This window comes from Oryzias latipes, chromosome 20 (genome assembly GCF_002234675.1).
Source record: "Oryzias latipes chromosome 20, ASM223467v1".
Classification (NCBI taxonomy): Eukaryota; Metazoa; Chordata; class Actinopteri; order Beloniformes; family Adrianichthyidae; genus Oryzias; species Oryzias latipes.
In genome coordinates, this window is record NC_019878.2 from 17,736,636 (window position 1) to 17,752,965 (window position 16,330).

General features: G+C 39.1%; 1 protein-coding gene across 2 annotated transcripts; it reads left to right on the forward strand.

The window, feature by feature from the left end:
* The first annotated feature begins 87 nt into the window (after positions 1-87).
* On the forward strand, positions 88-15,126 carry qtrt2 (queuine tRNA-ribosyltransferase accessory subunit 2). 2 transcript variants are annotated; one of them, XM_004081062.4, is made up of 9 exons: positions 88-289; positions 375-580; positions 1,176-1,231; positions 2,277-2,353; positions 2,549-2,758; positions 3,031-3,230; positions 5,303-5,472; positions 14,409-14,526; positions 14,664-15,126. In XM_004081062.4, exons 2-9 carry the CDS (start codon positions 378-380, stop codon positions 14,899-14,901), a joined length of 1,272 nt encoding a protein of 423 aa, XP_004081110.1. In that variant the 5' UTR covers positions 88-289; positions 375-377; the 3' UTR covers positions 14,902-15,126. The 2 variants fall into 2 exon arrangements, with proteins under 2 accessions (XP_004081110.1, XP_020568044.1); XM_020712385.2 differs by having other exon boundaries at positions 5,303-5,454.
* Positions 15,127-16,330: the final 1,204 nt, after the last annotated feature.

The window sequence follows — 16,330 nt, forward strand, 5'->3', positions numbered from 1 at the left end:
ATTTTTTGAATTTTGACATTTTAAGTAAAAGAAAAAGTAGAAGCCCGGACTGTGAAAGTTTTTGTCAGTCGTCGCTCGTGATGACGACATATTTAAGCGACTTGTAGTTCATATCCTGCACAAGTTTTTAGCTAAAGGAACAACAACAAAAAAACAACAACGATTATCTTGTTTAGTAAATGCAACGTTTAATACCTTAAAAAGGCAAATTTATAAGTCGTTGCAAAACGTTTGACCTCAGGGGATAAAACTACTTTAAACAGCAAAAGATTTGTTAGCACTGTAGCACGTGAGTACAAATGCTAGTTTAGCTAGCCACGCTGCTAGCCCCCACGTTCATTGAGACTAAGCCGAATGTTTTGTCGAACTGCAAGGTGATGAAGCTGGAGCTTTCCCGTGTGATACAAGGAGGCGCTCGTTTGGGTGTTCTGCAGGGAATCGGGAGGACTGGTCAGCACTCTCTTAAGGTCCCGGGATGTTTGCTGTACACACACTTTGGCACCGTCCCGCACCTCACTCAGGACACGCTACAAACTGTCAACAACCTCCCTTCTGTCACCCAGGTCACTTTGTCTAACATGTAAGAGAAACCCATGCTCATGAAAACCTATTTGCACTCCAAAAAAATTTGATCGTTGTCTGACTCCTTCATTTTTTTAAAGATTATTTTTGCTATTTAAATTCAATATCCTTAAATATAATAAAAACAAACAGAGAACTGGGGGAAAACTTTGATAAATATAGACAAGAAAATCTAATTACTGGAAAATGTTGGCATGGCACTGAAAGCTTTATTGGTGAAATAACTTCAGAGTTCTTGACTTATTTCTGGAGTATTCCATACTAAAGAGACAGCAAAGAGGAAATCCCCTTGTAACGGAGTTAGAAAAATCCAAACACTACATTTGGAGTACTGCCTGTTTTTTGGATCTAATAACTTTGTAGGATGGTTGCGACACAAAAGATGTGTAAAAAAACAATAAAAGCAACTAAGTTTGAGCTTTTAGATCCCTACACTTTTAAAGAAATCAAAATATTGACTTAGTCCCATCCATTTTTAAACTATTCAATTCCTGAAGTGCATGTAAACCTGTCAAATCCTATTGGTTCAGCAAAAAGTCTTATTGCCTGGCTGAGCCTGTTTTAACCTGCATCTCCATCACGTGTCTCACCAGAGCAGAGCACCAAGAGGTGCTGGAGGAGTTTAAGGAAGGATTCAAGGCGTTTGCAGGTACTAGCCATGATTAGTTTCTTCACTTGACTTGACTTGACTTCACTTCACTTTTCTTCACTCCATTTTAACAATATTTATCTGACTGACCGTACATGAAAATGAAAGACAAACAATATTTAATAGACATAAAGAGATGCCTTGTTTAAAAAAAAATAACTATTTCTACCTCTGTGGGGCTGACATGCATTTGTTAAGAATAAATTTATACCATGTAAACAATAACAAAATACTTTTTTTGAAAATCTACTTTGATATAAACTTTTTAATAACGTGATCTTGCTCTTTTTATTTCAAATAATATGTGGTGTTTTGAATTGTATAGTTATTTTTTCCCCCCAAAAGTGTGTTTGTTAGTCTGGTTAAGTGATGTGCATACAATGGGTTTTAAAATTGGTGGCATCTTACTTTCTTTTTGCTAATTTTATTGAACTCTTATCTGTCTTTTATGTATTTTATTGCCTTTTTTTCTATTGTTTTTTTTTTATTTTTGTTCTTTATCTGCTCAATTTAAATATTCTTTTAATTTTTTTTATTGCAAATCTCATTTTTACACTGGTGGAATTCTAAAGACCTATAGAAGTAAAGTTTCATTCATATCCGTATATGTTTCCATTTTTTTAAGCAAAGAATGTTTTAAATCGCAAAATGATGCAACAACAGGTTTTAGGAGCAGTTTATTTACAGCAGAAATACAAGTTTTTCCTAGTTGTATTTATTTGCATTTATTTAAATAATCATCGGGGCTGTTAAATCTTTGTCTCTAGACCTCAGAGGTTGAAATTTACTATACATTTTATTATGAAAACACAACCTGTCCCATACATGAGGAATGAAATTTAAACGTACAATGTTTTTGACTGAACATTAAAAAGTTTTTAAAGCTTTACATGAAAATGCTATCAACATTGTCATCATGTCTGAGGACCAGTTTTCTGTGTTTACTCATAGAAAAGCAGCACTTCTCTTCTATTTTTATTTTGTCTTCACCCGCCACACGTACTTTTTCCATGTTGTGACCATAATGTACTGATTCTCTTGTCAGGGCTCCACAATACAGTACTTTACTGCTCACTGCATGACCCTGCAACACGCAGCCCGACGGGTTACGCCACCAACAAGGTGAGCTGCAGCTCCCCCTGACGTGTTTGCCTTTGCACACACATCCTCTCTCACTCGGCTGTAGTTTCAAGCACAGTTAATGCGAAAATATACAAAAAGAAATCCTGATCTCAGTTTTGAACAACAATGTTTTATTTGTTGTGACACTCCATGGCAGCATGTCTCCTAACTTGATATTTCTGCTGTCTCACACAGACGGTGTCCGTGTGGGGCAGTGGTGGGCGGATAGAGCTGACAGCGTCCAAGTTCATGGCTCTCCTGAAGACGGTGAAGCCCGACTGGTATCAGAGCATGGCAGATGGAGAGACCTGGCAGACCAACACTTCTCGAAAAAGGATCCGGAAGTCTGTGGATCGAACTTTGGCTTACTTGGATGAATGCCTGTTGGTGCACCAGAAATCCCAGGTACACACATTCACTAAATGCGTACATCCTTGAGCAGTCCTCCTTTTGAGATCCATACTGAGTAATGTCTGGGTGCTGACACAGCCACTTTATTCAGACTAGCATGAATATGTTAGTGGATAAAGACGCAGGAACAAGCCTCAGTAATGAAAAGGATGCTTTTCTTCCTTTATAGATTGTCTAGTCAGCCTTTTTGTCGTCACGTTTGGTATACATTCTGAAACATTTTTTTTTCTTCGTTTTTTATCACCACTCTGTCTGCCTCGTTCCAGGACCTGGATGGAGTTGAGTTGTTTGGGGTGGTGGAGGGAGGAGACGTCATGGAAGAAAGAGTCCGCTCAGCCAGGGAGACGGCGAAGAGGCCTGTGGCAGGATTCTGCTTGGATGGGCTCCAAACAGGCTCTGTGGACCAGGCTCTGAGGACGCAGCTTATCACTTCTATGACCACGGAGCTGCCTGAGGACAAACCAAGGTTTGCTCGCTTCAGCATCGGTGTGGAAAAACACAACGTTTTTTTAATTAAAGTGATTTTTTTTCCTGAAAAAGAAATTTAAATATTTAACAAAAAACAGATGAAAAGATGTGGATCGAAACTCTGAGTGATTCGGTTCCTTTTTTTTGGTAGAAGTAAAAGTAAAAAAGATGTTTGTGAACAAAAAAAAAAAGAAAGAAAAACATGATTTGCTCTAAAGACAAGAAAACTCAAACAAACATGTTGTTCCATCAGTTGTTTCCATAATTCACTTCCTGATTAGATTTCTTAGTTTTTTTTTAGTCATAATTAAAGTCAAAGTCATAATTAGTAAGGTTAAAATGACAAATATTTCTCTGGTAAATACATCCAATGATAATGACTGAGCATTAGGGCCAACATGGAAAAAAAATGCATAAATATGTGAGAATAAAGTTGTATTATTTTAAGAGAAGAGTCAAAATATTACGAGAATGGTTTTACAATAAAAAAAATACTATTTGTGAGAATAAAGTTGTAAATGTGGGGCTCCAAAAGTTGTAATTTTACAAATAGAAAGGCTTGCTTTTTCTAAATGAAATTAATTACATTTAACTTTTAAAATGTTTTGACAAAGATAATTGCACATTACCTGTTCAATTTATGTTACAGACAATTCAGAGAAATTGGATGAACGTCACACTGGTCAGGAATTATAACCTACTTTACTTAGTTTCTCAATGTACAAATTTGTTGTCATGAAACAACTTTGTTTTCGAAAAAGCGTTCTTTAAAACATACATTTATGATGGTTTTCTTGCAAAAATTGGACAACTTTTTTCTAAGAATTGTATAACTATTCTTGTTAAAATTTGAATCTTTTCTTATAATTTTTCAACTTTATTCATATATTTATTATTAGATAATAGATTTATCTAGAAAATCTTTCTGGAAGATGCTCTTAATAAAAGTTAAATGTATTAATAAACCAGTAAATTATTGTAACTAGTGTGATTTTACTACTACTAATAATTACTATTTTGTTTTTATATTCTTTTTCCTTTTTAAGACTTTGTGTTGCAAAGAAATATCAACTTGTCGTGTAACAGAGGCAAACTCTTACATAAATTTAGTAATAAAAAAAACAAAAGCAAATCCTGGACTTTAGTTTTATTTTCTACTGTCCTCATTCGGGCTTTCTGGAATTCCTATCCTGGCTGTTATTTATCCAGATTTGATGACTCCAGAAACTCAAAAAAAATTGTCTGATGCAGCAGAATGTACTTTTTCATGTCTTGTTGAAGGACTTCAGAAAGCTCATAGCCTGACTGTTGGCTGAATTCCTATATAAAGCAAGGTCAGAGATAGAAATGATCACCATAAATCAGCCATGAGTAATCAGACAAAAGTTGCGTCCCTGGACAGGCAATATGATAAAAAAATAAATAACTTTGACGTGAAGAAAATGGGATCCAGTTTTACATAGCATAAAAAGGTTATGGAGTGATGAAAAAGTGCTAGTCTTCATCCTCATAATAGCCTTAAATATTTCTTTCAAAGACACAAGGGCAAACCTCTGCTGGAAGTTGTTTACTCCAGATTAAATTAGCATGTCAGATACTTCTGTCTGGAGGCTGCCTGACATGAGCACTTCTCTGCTGGAGGCGATGGAGGAGCTTCTCTAGCTGTTAGCGGCTTTCTCTGTTTTAGTAGAGCAGGGAAAGTGTTAGTCTCGTAGCGGAAACACCCCTGGAAGCTTTGCTTGGCTAGTCTATAGACCGTGGGGCATCTACTCCTGCTGGTTTTCCAAGCTGGGAGGAGGTGTAGCTTCCATGCAGAAACTCGGGAAGAGTCATTATCCAATGCTAAATTGAGCTTGACCTTGATGCCTGCAGGCAGTGAGAGACAGCTAGTTAACTGGAAGCTGAAACACCCAAGGGTGCACATGTTGTTGAGAGCTCTGCTGATGTTTCCGTGCACTGTTTGTCTGGCAGTGCTGAGTTGAAGACATGTTGTATTAATGTTTAATGCATCCTGCTGTGTTGTGTGTTTGCCTTTTTTTTTTTTTTTTTGGATGTGCACGTCGTTATTAGGCTGCTGCAGGGCGTGGGGCGACCGGATGAAGTGCTGGCATGCGTGGAGGCAGGCGTGGACTTGTTTGAGGGTTTCTTCCCATTCCAGGTGACGGAGCGAGGATGTGCTCTCTGCTTCAATTACGACGTCTCACCGGACCCAGAGTGCGCAGGTAGAGCGCCCCAGACAGGTGTGGTAAAGAGCCGTACATGAACTAGCTGAAACTTTGTTAAGATTGAGGTCTGGACACACATGGTAGCAGATTGGGGTTGATGGATAGATCTCACACTGGGAAAATCTGGCAGAATAGGCCTGATTTGTGTGTTTTTTTGATTGATTTTTTTTCACACTGCACTCTTGAGTGTGACAAAACCATCCTGTGACAGCAAAACAACATACATGCTTTGAACTACTGTAACTCTTTGACTGTTAATGGAATTTAGGCCTGGGCGAAAAATCGATTGAATTAATTTATTCAAATTTTTTGTTATGGGCGATTTAAAAAAAAAAGAACTATATCGAGTTTTTGTGTAATGGCGCATATTTGACTCCCCAGAGCTTCCTTAGCCTTAGTTTTACACGGCAGTATGGCAAGCGACAAACAACAACATCATAGCACACACGAAAGCGCAAGGTGAGAGTAGGAAGTTTGTTCCCAAGGAATAAAATCATCTGTTGTTTGGAACTGGTATGGGTTTGCTGCCACAGACGTGGAGGAAGAGACCCCACGCTGCAACATTTGCCTAAAGCCCATCACAGTCAAAGGCAGCAGCACCACAAACCCGTTCCAATACCTGGGGGAAACCTTTTGTACTGTTCTCCTTCACTCTGTAACACTAAACATGAACGCGACCCCCAACACACTTGTTCACGCTCTCACTCGCTCTCGCGTGGCAGGTGCTTCTTCCTCTTACACAAGCAGCGTGCTGACACACATACTCATTCTACAACACCTATATAGTTAGTTCATTAGTTAGATAGTTAGTAGTTGGTTGTTACAGTTTTTTGTTAATAAAAAATACTGCGTTGTAATTATGTATTCATTTGCGACGCGGCCATCTGGGGATTTTGTGTTCGGCAATGTGGGCGGGGGGGGTGGGTTTGACGTTGACCGCGACTCCAGCTGTTTCATCACAGTGGTGATCAAAAATCCCACACCGTCACTAGGGATGGGTATCGTTAAGTTTTTAACGGTACTACTACTCTTATCGATACTGCTTATCGATCCGGTATTTTAACGGTACTCTTATCGATACTTTATGAAGACGAAAAATAAATAAATAACAAATTAAGAACATAAAGTGTTTTATTTCCTCATTTTGCAACAACATTGTTTTTTTAACAAAACATTTTACTTTATATATGAGAATTTACCAGAAAGGATATTTATTTAATTATTTAAACTAATTATTTTTATTCTTTATGAGCGTGATGTTTCCTATGATCTTTTGTCCATTTTCCACAACCTTGAATAGACTTTTCTGTCTGTCAAACACCCAGAGTTAAGTTAAGTTAAGTGAGATGATGGAAACAAATTCACCTTTAATACAGACTCCTTTCTGTTTCTTTATTTTTCTTTAAATCCAGTAAACCCAATAAATTATATTAATTTTATGGATGAAGAATATCATTAGTTATTAATTATTATCAAGTGTTAGGAAGCAGCCGTTAGTTTGTTGCGGGTCTGGAACCATAAGCGGTGAGTCTTAAGGCCTGTTCACACCGGGACGAATTTCGTCGGCGATTTTCGCCGACGTTTAACGCCTCGTGACTAAACAAAGGGCCCCAATGAGAGTGTGCACACCGACGCGAAAAAACGCCAGGCGTTAAAGCGTCAAAAAAAAAACGCCTCGGGTTCGTTTTTTTTTTCGACGCGTCGCGTCGAAATCTACTCGACCAATGAGAACGGCGCTTTTGCTCACGTGTCTGGAGCTTCTGAAGTTACAGTAAAACACAACTTGGGGGCGCTCAAACAAAACTGCCTTGCTGAGCACACATACCAGCGAAGAAGATAGACGCCAAGTAGCGTCTACACACAGCCGCGAAGCAATAATGACGGACATTCTAAAATATCCCCGAACCAAGCACCAGTTGGAGCTACTGGTGCTTGAAATATTCACGTTTTCTTTGTTTGATTCTGACAAGCGTGTAAATACTTGCTCTCTTCTTCTGAGTGAAAAGCGACTTTCAGAAGCGTAAAGTTGCGCAGCGCCACCTTGTGTACAGGAGTATTTCTGTTTTACATTAAGCGCCATCTAATGTCAGGGAATGAAATTGCATGTTCACTCCACTCATCGTCAGCGAAAATCGCCTGGGTGTGAACACAAAAAACGTGGCGAAAAACGCTGGCGAATAACGCCTGGCGAATATTCGTCCCGGTGTGTACGGCCCGCCTTTCTACCTGTTCGTTGTTTGCTCCGCGTGTAGCCCCCCTCCCTCCCCCCCTCCCTCGCGCGCGCAGCGTGTTCACAGACAGCGCAACATACGGTCATCGTAGCAGCAAGGTGACAGGATGGTAGGGACTCCTTGACGCAAACTTCATTAATTTACACGGAAATGGGTGTTCTTAGTATATAGGGGGATAAAAGGATTATTTTCAGGGGGCGCTCATGTGTCCCCTACGAGATCACTACGGACTGCTGGTGCGCTGACTTGCCTTGTGTGCGTGCGCGCCGCGCGTACTGTCTGAACAGCCCCGCCCCCCGTGCACACAAATAGCAAACAGACCTTTCCTGTTCAGCGAAAACAGCGAAATTTACATCATCATTAATTAAAGGAAAATTGACTGACTTGATGAGTTAACTATGACAGATAATGTTTTTATTTTGTGCGACACACACAAAAAAAGCGACTTCTCCAGTACCGATAGCAGAACCGTTCAGGTCAGTTCTTAACGATACTGCGGTCTTGAAGAATGCGGCCCCGGGGCTGGTTCAATACCGGGGCTTGATACCCATCCCTAACTGTCACAGCTCTAGTTTATGTTTTGTGGGACACAACAAAAACACGACTTCTCCAGTACCGATAGCAGAACCGTTGAGGTCAGATCTTACGAATACTGCGGTCTTGAAGAATGTTTGCTCGTCCAATACCTGGGCTCGGTACCCATCCCTAGGAAAGGGCACGGTGGAGAACAATCACTGAAGCGGTCGCTTTGCATACAGCCAAAGACACGGTACCCATATATACCGTGGAGAAGACGGGGTTTATTCATTTAATTCAAACCTTAGACCCCAGATATGAGCTGTATTGTTAATCGTTTAGAAAATGGTGCTACTCTCAAGATAAATGTTTGTCTCCTTTTAGTCTAGACTACAAAGTGTGGCATAAAACACAGCTGGGGCTTTGATTCCAAGAGTGTGTTCATTTATTTATTATTTATCCCAGAAATGGGGGTTACATTTGTCTTGTGTTTGATTAAATAAAAGCAAAATTTGCTTTAAGTTGTCTGCCGTTTGTACTTATTGCTTTACTTAAGTGGGGGGGGGGGGGGGGGGGGGGTCGGGAAAAAAATCGGAAATCGAATTAAAAAAAATAAAATCTGTGATTTTTAGGCCATATCGCCCAGCCCTTATGCAATTTACAAAATCTAACAGATTTGGTATTTCAATGAACGTCAACACTGTAGCTAAAGCACTGGTGTTAAAGCGTTAACATAGGAATTAATAGAGAATTGCTCCCTTCTGCAGTCTGTCTCTAGTGGTCTTTGGTGGAACTGCAAAATGTGGTACCTACTGGTTGCACTTGACTAGGGAAGGTGGGGTCTTGGTCTGCTCCACAGAGCTCAACCACACAACCAAAATGCATAAATTGAAGATGTGCTATATGAAGTAAAGAGGTTCTGCTTAGGCGTCAAATCTGAGCTGACTGTGTCCACATCTATAGAAATCAAAGTGACCTGACTGGCAGTTGGGTAACCCACTTCTACATAAAAGTAGTTCTTTAAATCAAACTCTTGTTAAACAACCCAGTTTCTTAATTTTCTTTACTGCATCAACACGAACTTCCTGCTTCTTTAAATTCCTTTTTTGTTTCATGTCAATCTTTATAATAAATGATTTGTGTCATTGGAGACAGAATTTTTCATGGACCCATTCTCCTGTTCCCATTAAAGAGCAATCTGTAACTGTCACTCCTATTTGGAAAGCTGAAGGTGAAAATTACTTTTGAATTTTGGCAGCATTTTCATTTTGACTGTGATTTTTTTTTTTGTTTTCATTCAAGCAAATGACCTTTCAAAGCTACTTTGACCAAAACCAGATAATTACTTTTTTAATGAAACGTGCGATGAAAGAAATGAGCCTCAAATGATGGGAAGCCTTAGCAGCTTGTAAATGCGCTGGGGCAAACATAAATGAGTCATTTAGAAGTTTGTGTATGAAGTCTCTCTTCCAATAATTATGACTCTTAAATAAAATGTGATCTTCATGGAAAATTTGATCCTCTTGCACAAAATACTTGAATTAGTTGGATATCTGTACATTAGAGAGATACGGTTAGCCCAGTGAGACAAGCGTGCCGTTTATAAATATGCTTACAGCCTTTTAGAAGTGGAAATGGGCTTTGATGTTTTTTAATTGTGCAGAATTGCATTTGACTGATTATACTGACTTGATGATTGAATAATGAGCCTGGCAGGGATTGTTAATTTCTGTTGGAAGAGCCTCTGATGTTGAGTTAAAAATGCATGTAAAGTTAATTTTTTTTTGGATTTTCATGTAAGCTGAAAAGAAGTTTGTCACACTTTTGCTTGAAGTTGCACCATCAGGAGACCTACACACTGAACTAAACTGTTGGTACTCCATTGGTGATAGAACTATGTCTATGAAGGGAACGCACAGGTCCTTGAAATGACTTGTACTGAACTTGAAGCAATAACAAACAAAGATGGAGTAATTATCAGTTGAAGAAAATTATTAATTTAAATTTTTTTTGTGAAAGAAATGTTTTTACAAATATGATGATGGTAGTCCTGAAAATACGGGAAAATACTTTGACCAAATGGAAATGCTAAAGGAAAGTTTAGGTAAATTTGCTAAAGTAAGTGTGGACGACATAAAGTGAAGAACGTTTTCATGAGAGATTAGACACAAAGAACAAATCGCTCTAGCAGCTTAATGATGGAGAATTGATGACAAATGAAAGACTGAGGAAGAAAGAGGACTAAAAAGAGTCCAGAATGACTTCCAAAGGCGATAAAGATTAACTCCACACTGCAAAAACAAGCTCTTAAATTATTACCCTATTGGCAGATTTTCTGCAAATAAAAAAAATCGGATTCAATTTTTACAGTGCAATGTCAAGAGCAATAGGAGGTGATTGAGCCAAATTGGAGTCATAAAAAAAATCAGATTGTAATTTAGCATAGTGGTACAAGTTGCAAAGCTTCTTAAAGAATGTCTTTGGACTGAAGAAACCACAAAGAAATATCTGGTACGGCCCATCAGCTGCAAAAACACTGTCCCTACTGTAAAGCACGGGGGAGGCTCAGTTATGGTCTGGGATTGTTTTTCTGCATCTGGCACAGGTTGTCTTGAGATTTATTATACCCTGCCTATGCCACAAAATATTAAGTTAATGCATAAATTCTTTTCCAAACCAATTTTATGAATATGCTTTATATTGATTCTCACATCAAAGCAGAACCTGCTTTCCCTGTTCTTTCAATATTTCTATGAATTATTACTTCTTTAAGTTTCATTTTCTTTCAGTGACCTTTCTGGGTTTTTCTTTCATTAGCAAAAAGGTAGCAACAATTTGATCCACATGTCTCTAAGTGATTCAGTGTGAAGAGCCTCCACTTTGTGGTCAATAAATGGCTAACCCTCCGCTTCAAGTGGCACTTTTCTCATCATGAAAGCAAAATTAGAGTTTGTGTTTGTTGTCAGGCCTTGGAAGAAGCGGAGGACAATTGGTGACATAAATCATTGGAGTATCTCTTAGCAGATTAAGCAAGAAGCGGTTAAGAGCAGGTCTTTGTTGTGATTGTTGTTTTAAGAGCTTAAGAAGTGCTGCATGAAGAGGTGTGGAACAAGCACCAGGCAGGACTGCTGGCCGGTTTGTGGTTAATTAGAAAATTGTGATAAAGTCACCTGACAGAGGGACGTTTGGCTATCAGGGAGCATGTCATGTCAGGGCGGACTAACTGATTCTCCACAGGGCGCACAATGGAGTTCAGGTGAGGTGAGTTCCCAGTTGGAGTCAAACCCAGAGTGCAATTTTAATTTCCCTGCAGGCCAATTACAAAAACATTTTGGAAGATGGGTTAGCACCTTTACGCTTAGGTTAAGATTCTTCTTGATTGCTCAGGTCTTCGTTTATTCCTGCTGGTTTTTCTCAGTCAAACTTTAATGTCGAAGTAAAGTCATGGCATTCATTTTCTGCTTTTTCCTGAAATAAACACAAGTGCTCTATTGTACTAATTTGCGTGGAATCTGTCTAAACGAGTCTTTTTTAAATCTCCTTGTCACTAAATAAGTAGAAAAAAATAATCAGAATAATTTGATCAGTGTAAGTTTGAGTCAGAGAGAGAAATGAGCACCTCTGTGTAAAGGTAAAGGAGAAATATATTAGAAAATAAGAGCATTTTGCAAGAAACAATGTCTTTTGATTGATGTGTCCTAGAATTGTATCTGAAATGAGTAATTTTTTTTTGCTTGGTATAGCAGGTGTTTTCTGAAAATCCTCTCCTGAGTTCTGCAATAGAATGAAAACCCTGATATATGAAAATATCAGTTGTTCACTTTGTGTCAAAAGAACGATTCCCTTTCACACCAAACGTCTATTTCAAGCTTCTGTATGTCTCAGGTATGTGTTGCATAACTCCAAAAACAAGAATTAGTATGCAAACTCTTTTTTATTTTTTAATTTTATTTCATATGAACTGTTTACATCAGTCTGGTGTTATAGATTACAGTTGCAATGAAATCAGTTTTTTCTTTTGTCTTCCATTTAGAGTTTTTACCATTTATCAGACAAATTTGAATTAGGTAAAGACATTATTATTTTGGCATCTTTTCACTGCTTGCCTGCCATCAGCTGTTTGTGATGGGCGTGGCGTGCCCTATCCAAATAACCACGCCCCTTTCATTCAATAAGGAAAATATGAAATAGGAGCCTTCCCACTGGATCAATACTGTATGGAGGATTTTGTTTCTGCTGGCAACAAGCAGACGGACGTGGAAAGATTGCTTCAGAAGTAGAAAATTACTAACAAGAAAAAAAAAACATATTGGGAGATTGCTGAAGTTGGATAAAAAAAAATGTTTGCCTCATTAACAACTGGAAGGATTGAGGATTACCATTATTTAATAAGAAACATACTTAAATTATTGTGATTGGTAATCATTAAAACATTTCCACACACTCAACTCAATAAAGAAACCAAGAGTTTTGGGATGAAATGGCAATTCAAGTTAAAGAAATCCACTTTTATCTGGGTAATTGTGGGAAATAGGGTTTGCATTTGTTAAAGAACATAAAGCTTGAAAGAAGAGACCAAATTTCCCCTGATGAAGAGTAGTGGGCTGATCTGAATAAAAGAGACACACGGAATGATGGATTCATTCTGTTATGTACAAACTATAATTGGAAGGCCACAACCTCTCTGCTCTGCTCCATTCCAATCCCTCGTCTGCTAGCGGGAGAAACTGTAAACAAAGGGTTGATGGGATATCAGGCTTACTCTGCGACAACTGCCCCGCCCACAAATATGAGGTGAATTTCTGATAAACTCCTGCCGCTCTGCAGAAACTATGTTTTATAACGACAGTTTTTTTTTATTTTGACTAAAAACAACATAATCATAATTAAAAGACCACTAAGAATGCTTTACATAAGATCAAAAGATGATCAAAGTGGGACATTTATGCTGTAAATGCTTTTATTGTCGCCTCCCTTCCGATCGATGAATCAAACGGCCCACACGGATGTGTCGGTCAAATTCAAGAGTTTGATTCATTTTAGCTGTGAGAGGCCTCGCTTTAACAGACTGTCAGATTTGAAATGCATGAAAATGTTTTTGTCACACTGGCTGTGATTTGTAACGTTTGTGATATTTTTGCAGCTTGCCTTATGTTAAGTTGAAAATCAATCTCTGTTAAATTGCAATATTTGTGGCTAATCTCAGAGAAACGCTCACGTTAGGTTGATGGATTGGTTCTATGTCATGTTGACTGAGAGTGTGGCTCTGCTGTGAGGACGGCGGGGTAGATGTGAATTTCTTCTTCCTGTGGTTTTCCAAAGGTTTTGACAGGAAAAAGCGTTTGGAGCTGTGCACCCGGAGCCTTCCTTGCTTTTTACCCTTAAAGGAGGAGATCTGGATATGCCCATAAAATTGAATTGGCTCTCACCTTTGGCCCCAAGTTTAATGAATATCTGCTTTTGGGTGTAATTCTGAAAGGAGCAAAGCTGAAAACAGTCTCTCTGCGGTTTAACAGACGTACAATGACGCTCCTTTTCTGTCTATTTCAGAGCATTTCCTTTCCTCCTGGCTTTAATAAATGTTGTTGATGCCCCTTGCTTTTTTTAAATGCTGAATCTTATCTTTTGCACCTTGTTTGGCCTTTTCCATGGTCAGACGTCATTTTTTCCTATTCTTGTGCTTATCTCCTCTCAGCTCCATGCTGCATAAAGACCCCATGAAAATTTTTCCTTTGCAGGTTCTTTTTTGGTGTGTTGCTTGCTGCTTGACCTTGTTCAGCTTCCATTAAACCCATTCGCTCCTCTGTTGCCCTTTAATCTCAGCCTATGAATGTATGCATCACTATGGACCACTTTGGTTGTTTTTTTCCTCCTCCTCTTCATCCTCTTCCCCCTCCTCACATCCCCTTGTGTCTGCCGCTGGCCAAAGAGAAGATCTTCAAGTGAAAAATATTCCTGACTTTGAGGACGAGTTGTCTTCTGCGTAGAACTTTGAATGAAAACAATTATTGGGGTGTAAAGTATCACGCATGAAATGGGTTTTAACATCCACAGCATAGACAGGAAGCATCCGTTTAGAGAACGACTGTCATGAGATGCTTAATTTTTTTCTGCTTGGTGTCTAAATGGTGATTTAATTTTCAAGAAAGAGTGAAATTGCAGCGTTTGGGTTGGAATTAATGAGGCGTGTTTGTGTCTTGACAGTGTTGGAGCTGAATGAAGAAAAGCACTCAGCGGGGGACAACATGCAACCAAAAGGCGATCTCAACTGCGAGGATCAAACACAGATGACGAGCTTTGAAATGAATCTGAAAGACAAAAGGTTTGCAGAAGCCTCGCTCAAATCCCCCTGGGCTTTCAGAAGTGCTCGCCGCTTGCAAAACCTCCACTTTCATGTGTTTGATTAACATTTACAGCGACTGTTTGTGAAGCTTAAACTTTAACTGAACCACTTTCCAGGTATCAGGATGATTTCAAATCCCTGGTGGAGGGGTGTGGCTGCTACTGCTGCAAGAACCACCAGAGGGCGTATCTGCACCACCTGCTAGTGACCAATGAGCTGCTGGCTGGAGTGCTACTGATGATCCACAACATGACCCACTATCAGAATTTCTTCGGTGCCGTGAGAGAAGCTTTGGCCACCGATAAAATGGATCTCCTAAAGAAAAGAGTGCATGGAGAAACCAGGAACACGTGAAGGCGACTCTGCTCTTTGAGTGACATGTCTGCAGGAAACTCTATATTTTAATGTCTGTAAAAAAATGGAAGTAAAAATTGGTTTAATGTGAGGAAGAGGATTCAGGAGAAATCTGATCATGTAGGAACTGAAACTAAATGGATTCATTGATGGACGATAAATTTTTTGTAAACTCTGGCGAAAAATCAGTTACGACAAATAAAAAAAACATGGAATCAATGCTAATATCCTTCTCGTTTTCCTTCTTTTTAACTCTGCATTTTGATTCTGTGTATCTCATGTTTGTTGATCCAGTAAAGCGTTCCTTCTAATGCCGACTCTCTCTAACCAGCATGCATGATTTGTGTGCTTTGCCTTGAGGAAATGCTTTAACTTCTACCTGGTTAACAGGACCTGAGAGCTGACAGCTCCGCCCTTCCTGCTGCTGAGAAAGGATGGAGATCAGATACAGATAGAGTTCTCTGCTGACTCTCTTGAGGTGGTGAGGCGAGGCTGGTTTTGAAGGTGAGATGATATAATTGACTGCCAACCCTGTGCATGACTGTTGGGGAAAGGGGGCACACTGAGGGGGAGGCAAGGGTGACAGATTTGTGGAACAGCAATGGAATTTCTCCCCCACCTCCCTCCACCCAGGGTTATCTTAACTGCAGTGAGCATTATGAAGAAGTAGGTTGGAGGATTTGCTGTCATCAGTGGGTGTGCGCTGTGCATAAATGTTTCAAGAAATAAAAGTTAAATAAATCGGCAGTAGATGGAAACTGACACAGAGATGGTTATAAAGGCAATCTCCCAGATCAGTAGGTAAAAATAGAAAGCAGTGATTGGCTGTTGCCCTCTTTTTTCCTGCGTGACTGCAGCATGTCTTTTTTTTTTCCTCTGAAGCAGCTGTTTCCAGCAGCAAACACAACAGCTGCTTCTTTTGTTAGTTTGTGAGAAATTTGAATGAAAGTCTGCTCAGCTGATCTGCAATCAGTAAACAAGCCATTAAAAAGGCAAAGCATTGAAATTAATCAGACTAAAATGAGTCTGAATTCATTTGCACTTGTTTATCAGGCTTGACTCTGAAATAAAAGTAGCAATTATCTGACAAAAAGTATACTTAAGTGTAGCTGCAAGTTTTGAATGGTGTCCTTGAGGAGGTGTTTGAAATAATAACTATTCATAAAATATAATACAGGAGTTTTGTCAAAGTCATAGTTTTTTTTTGCCTAACCTGACACGACCTCCAAACATCAAAATGTTCTTTTGAACATCTTAAAAAGAGAAAAACTGGAAGAAAGTGAGCATCATGCCGAAGCGAAGGCGCCCCAAGAGGTTTGAGCTTTCAGACAGTTTAAACCGAGAAACTGTTGCAGGTCTGCAAAAAAGTGCCAGTAGGATTTATAGAAAAGCAAATCAAAACCAGGTTAGACAAAAAAAAAAGACTTTC

Coding starts and splice junctions, on each gene's coding strand:
- qtrt2 (XM_004081062.4), top strand. CDS start 378: ATGAAGCTGGAGCTTTCCCGTGTGATACAAGGAGGCGCTCGTTTGGGT. Junction 581..1,175: donor CAGGTCACTTTGTCTAACAT/GTAAGAGAAACC, acceptor GTGTCTCACCAG/AGCAGAGCACCAAGAGGTGC. Junction 14,527..14,663: donor ATGAATCTGAAAGACAAAAG/GTTTGCAGAAGC, acceptor ACCACTTTCCAG/GTATCAGGATGATTTCAAAT.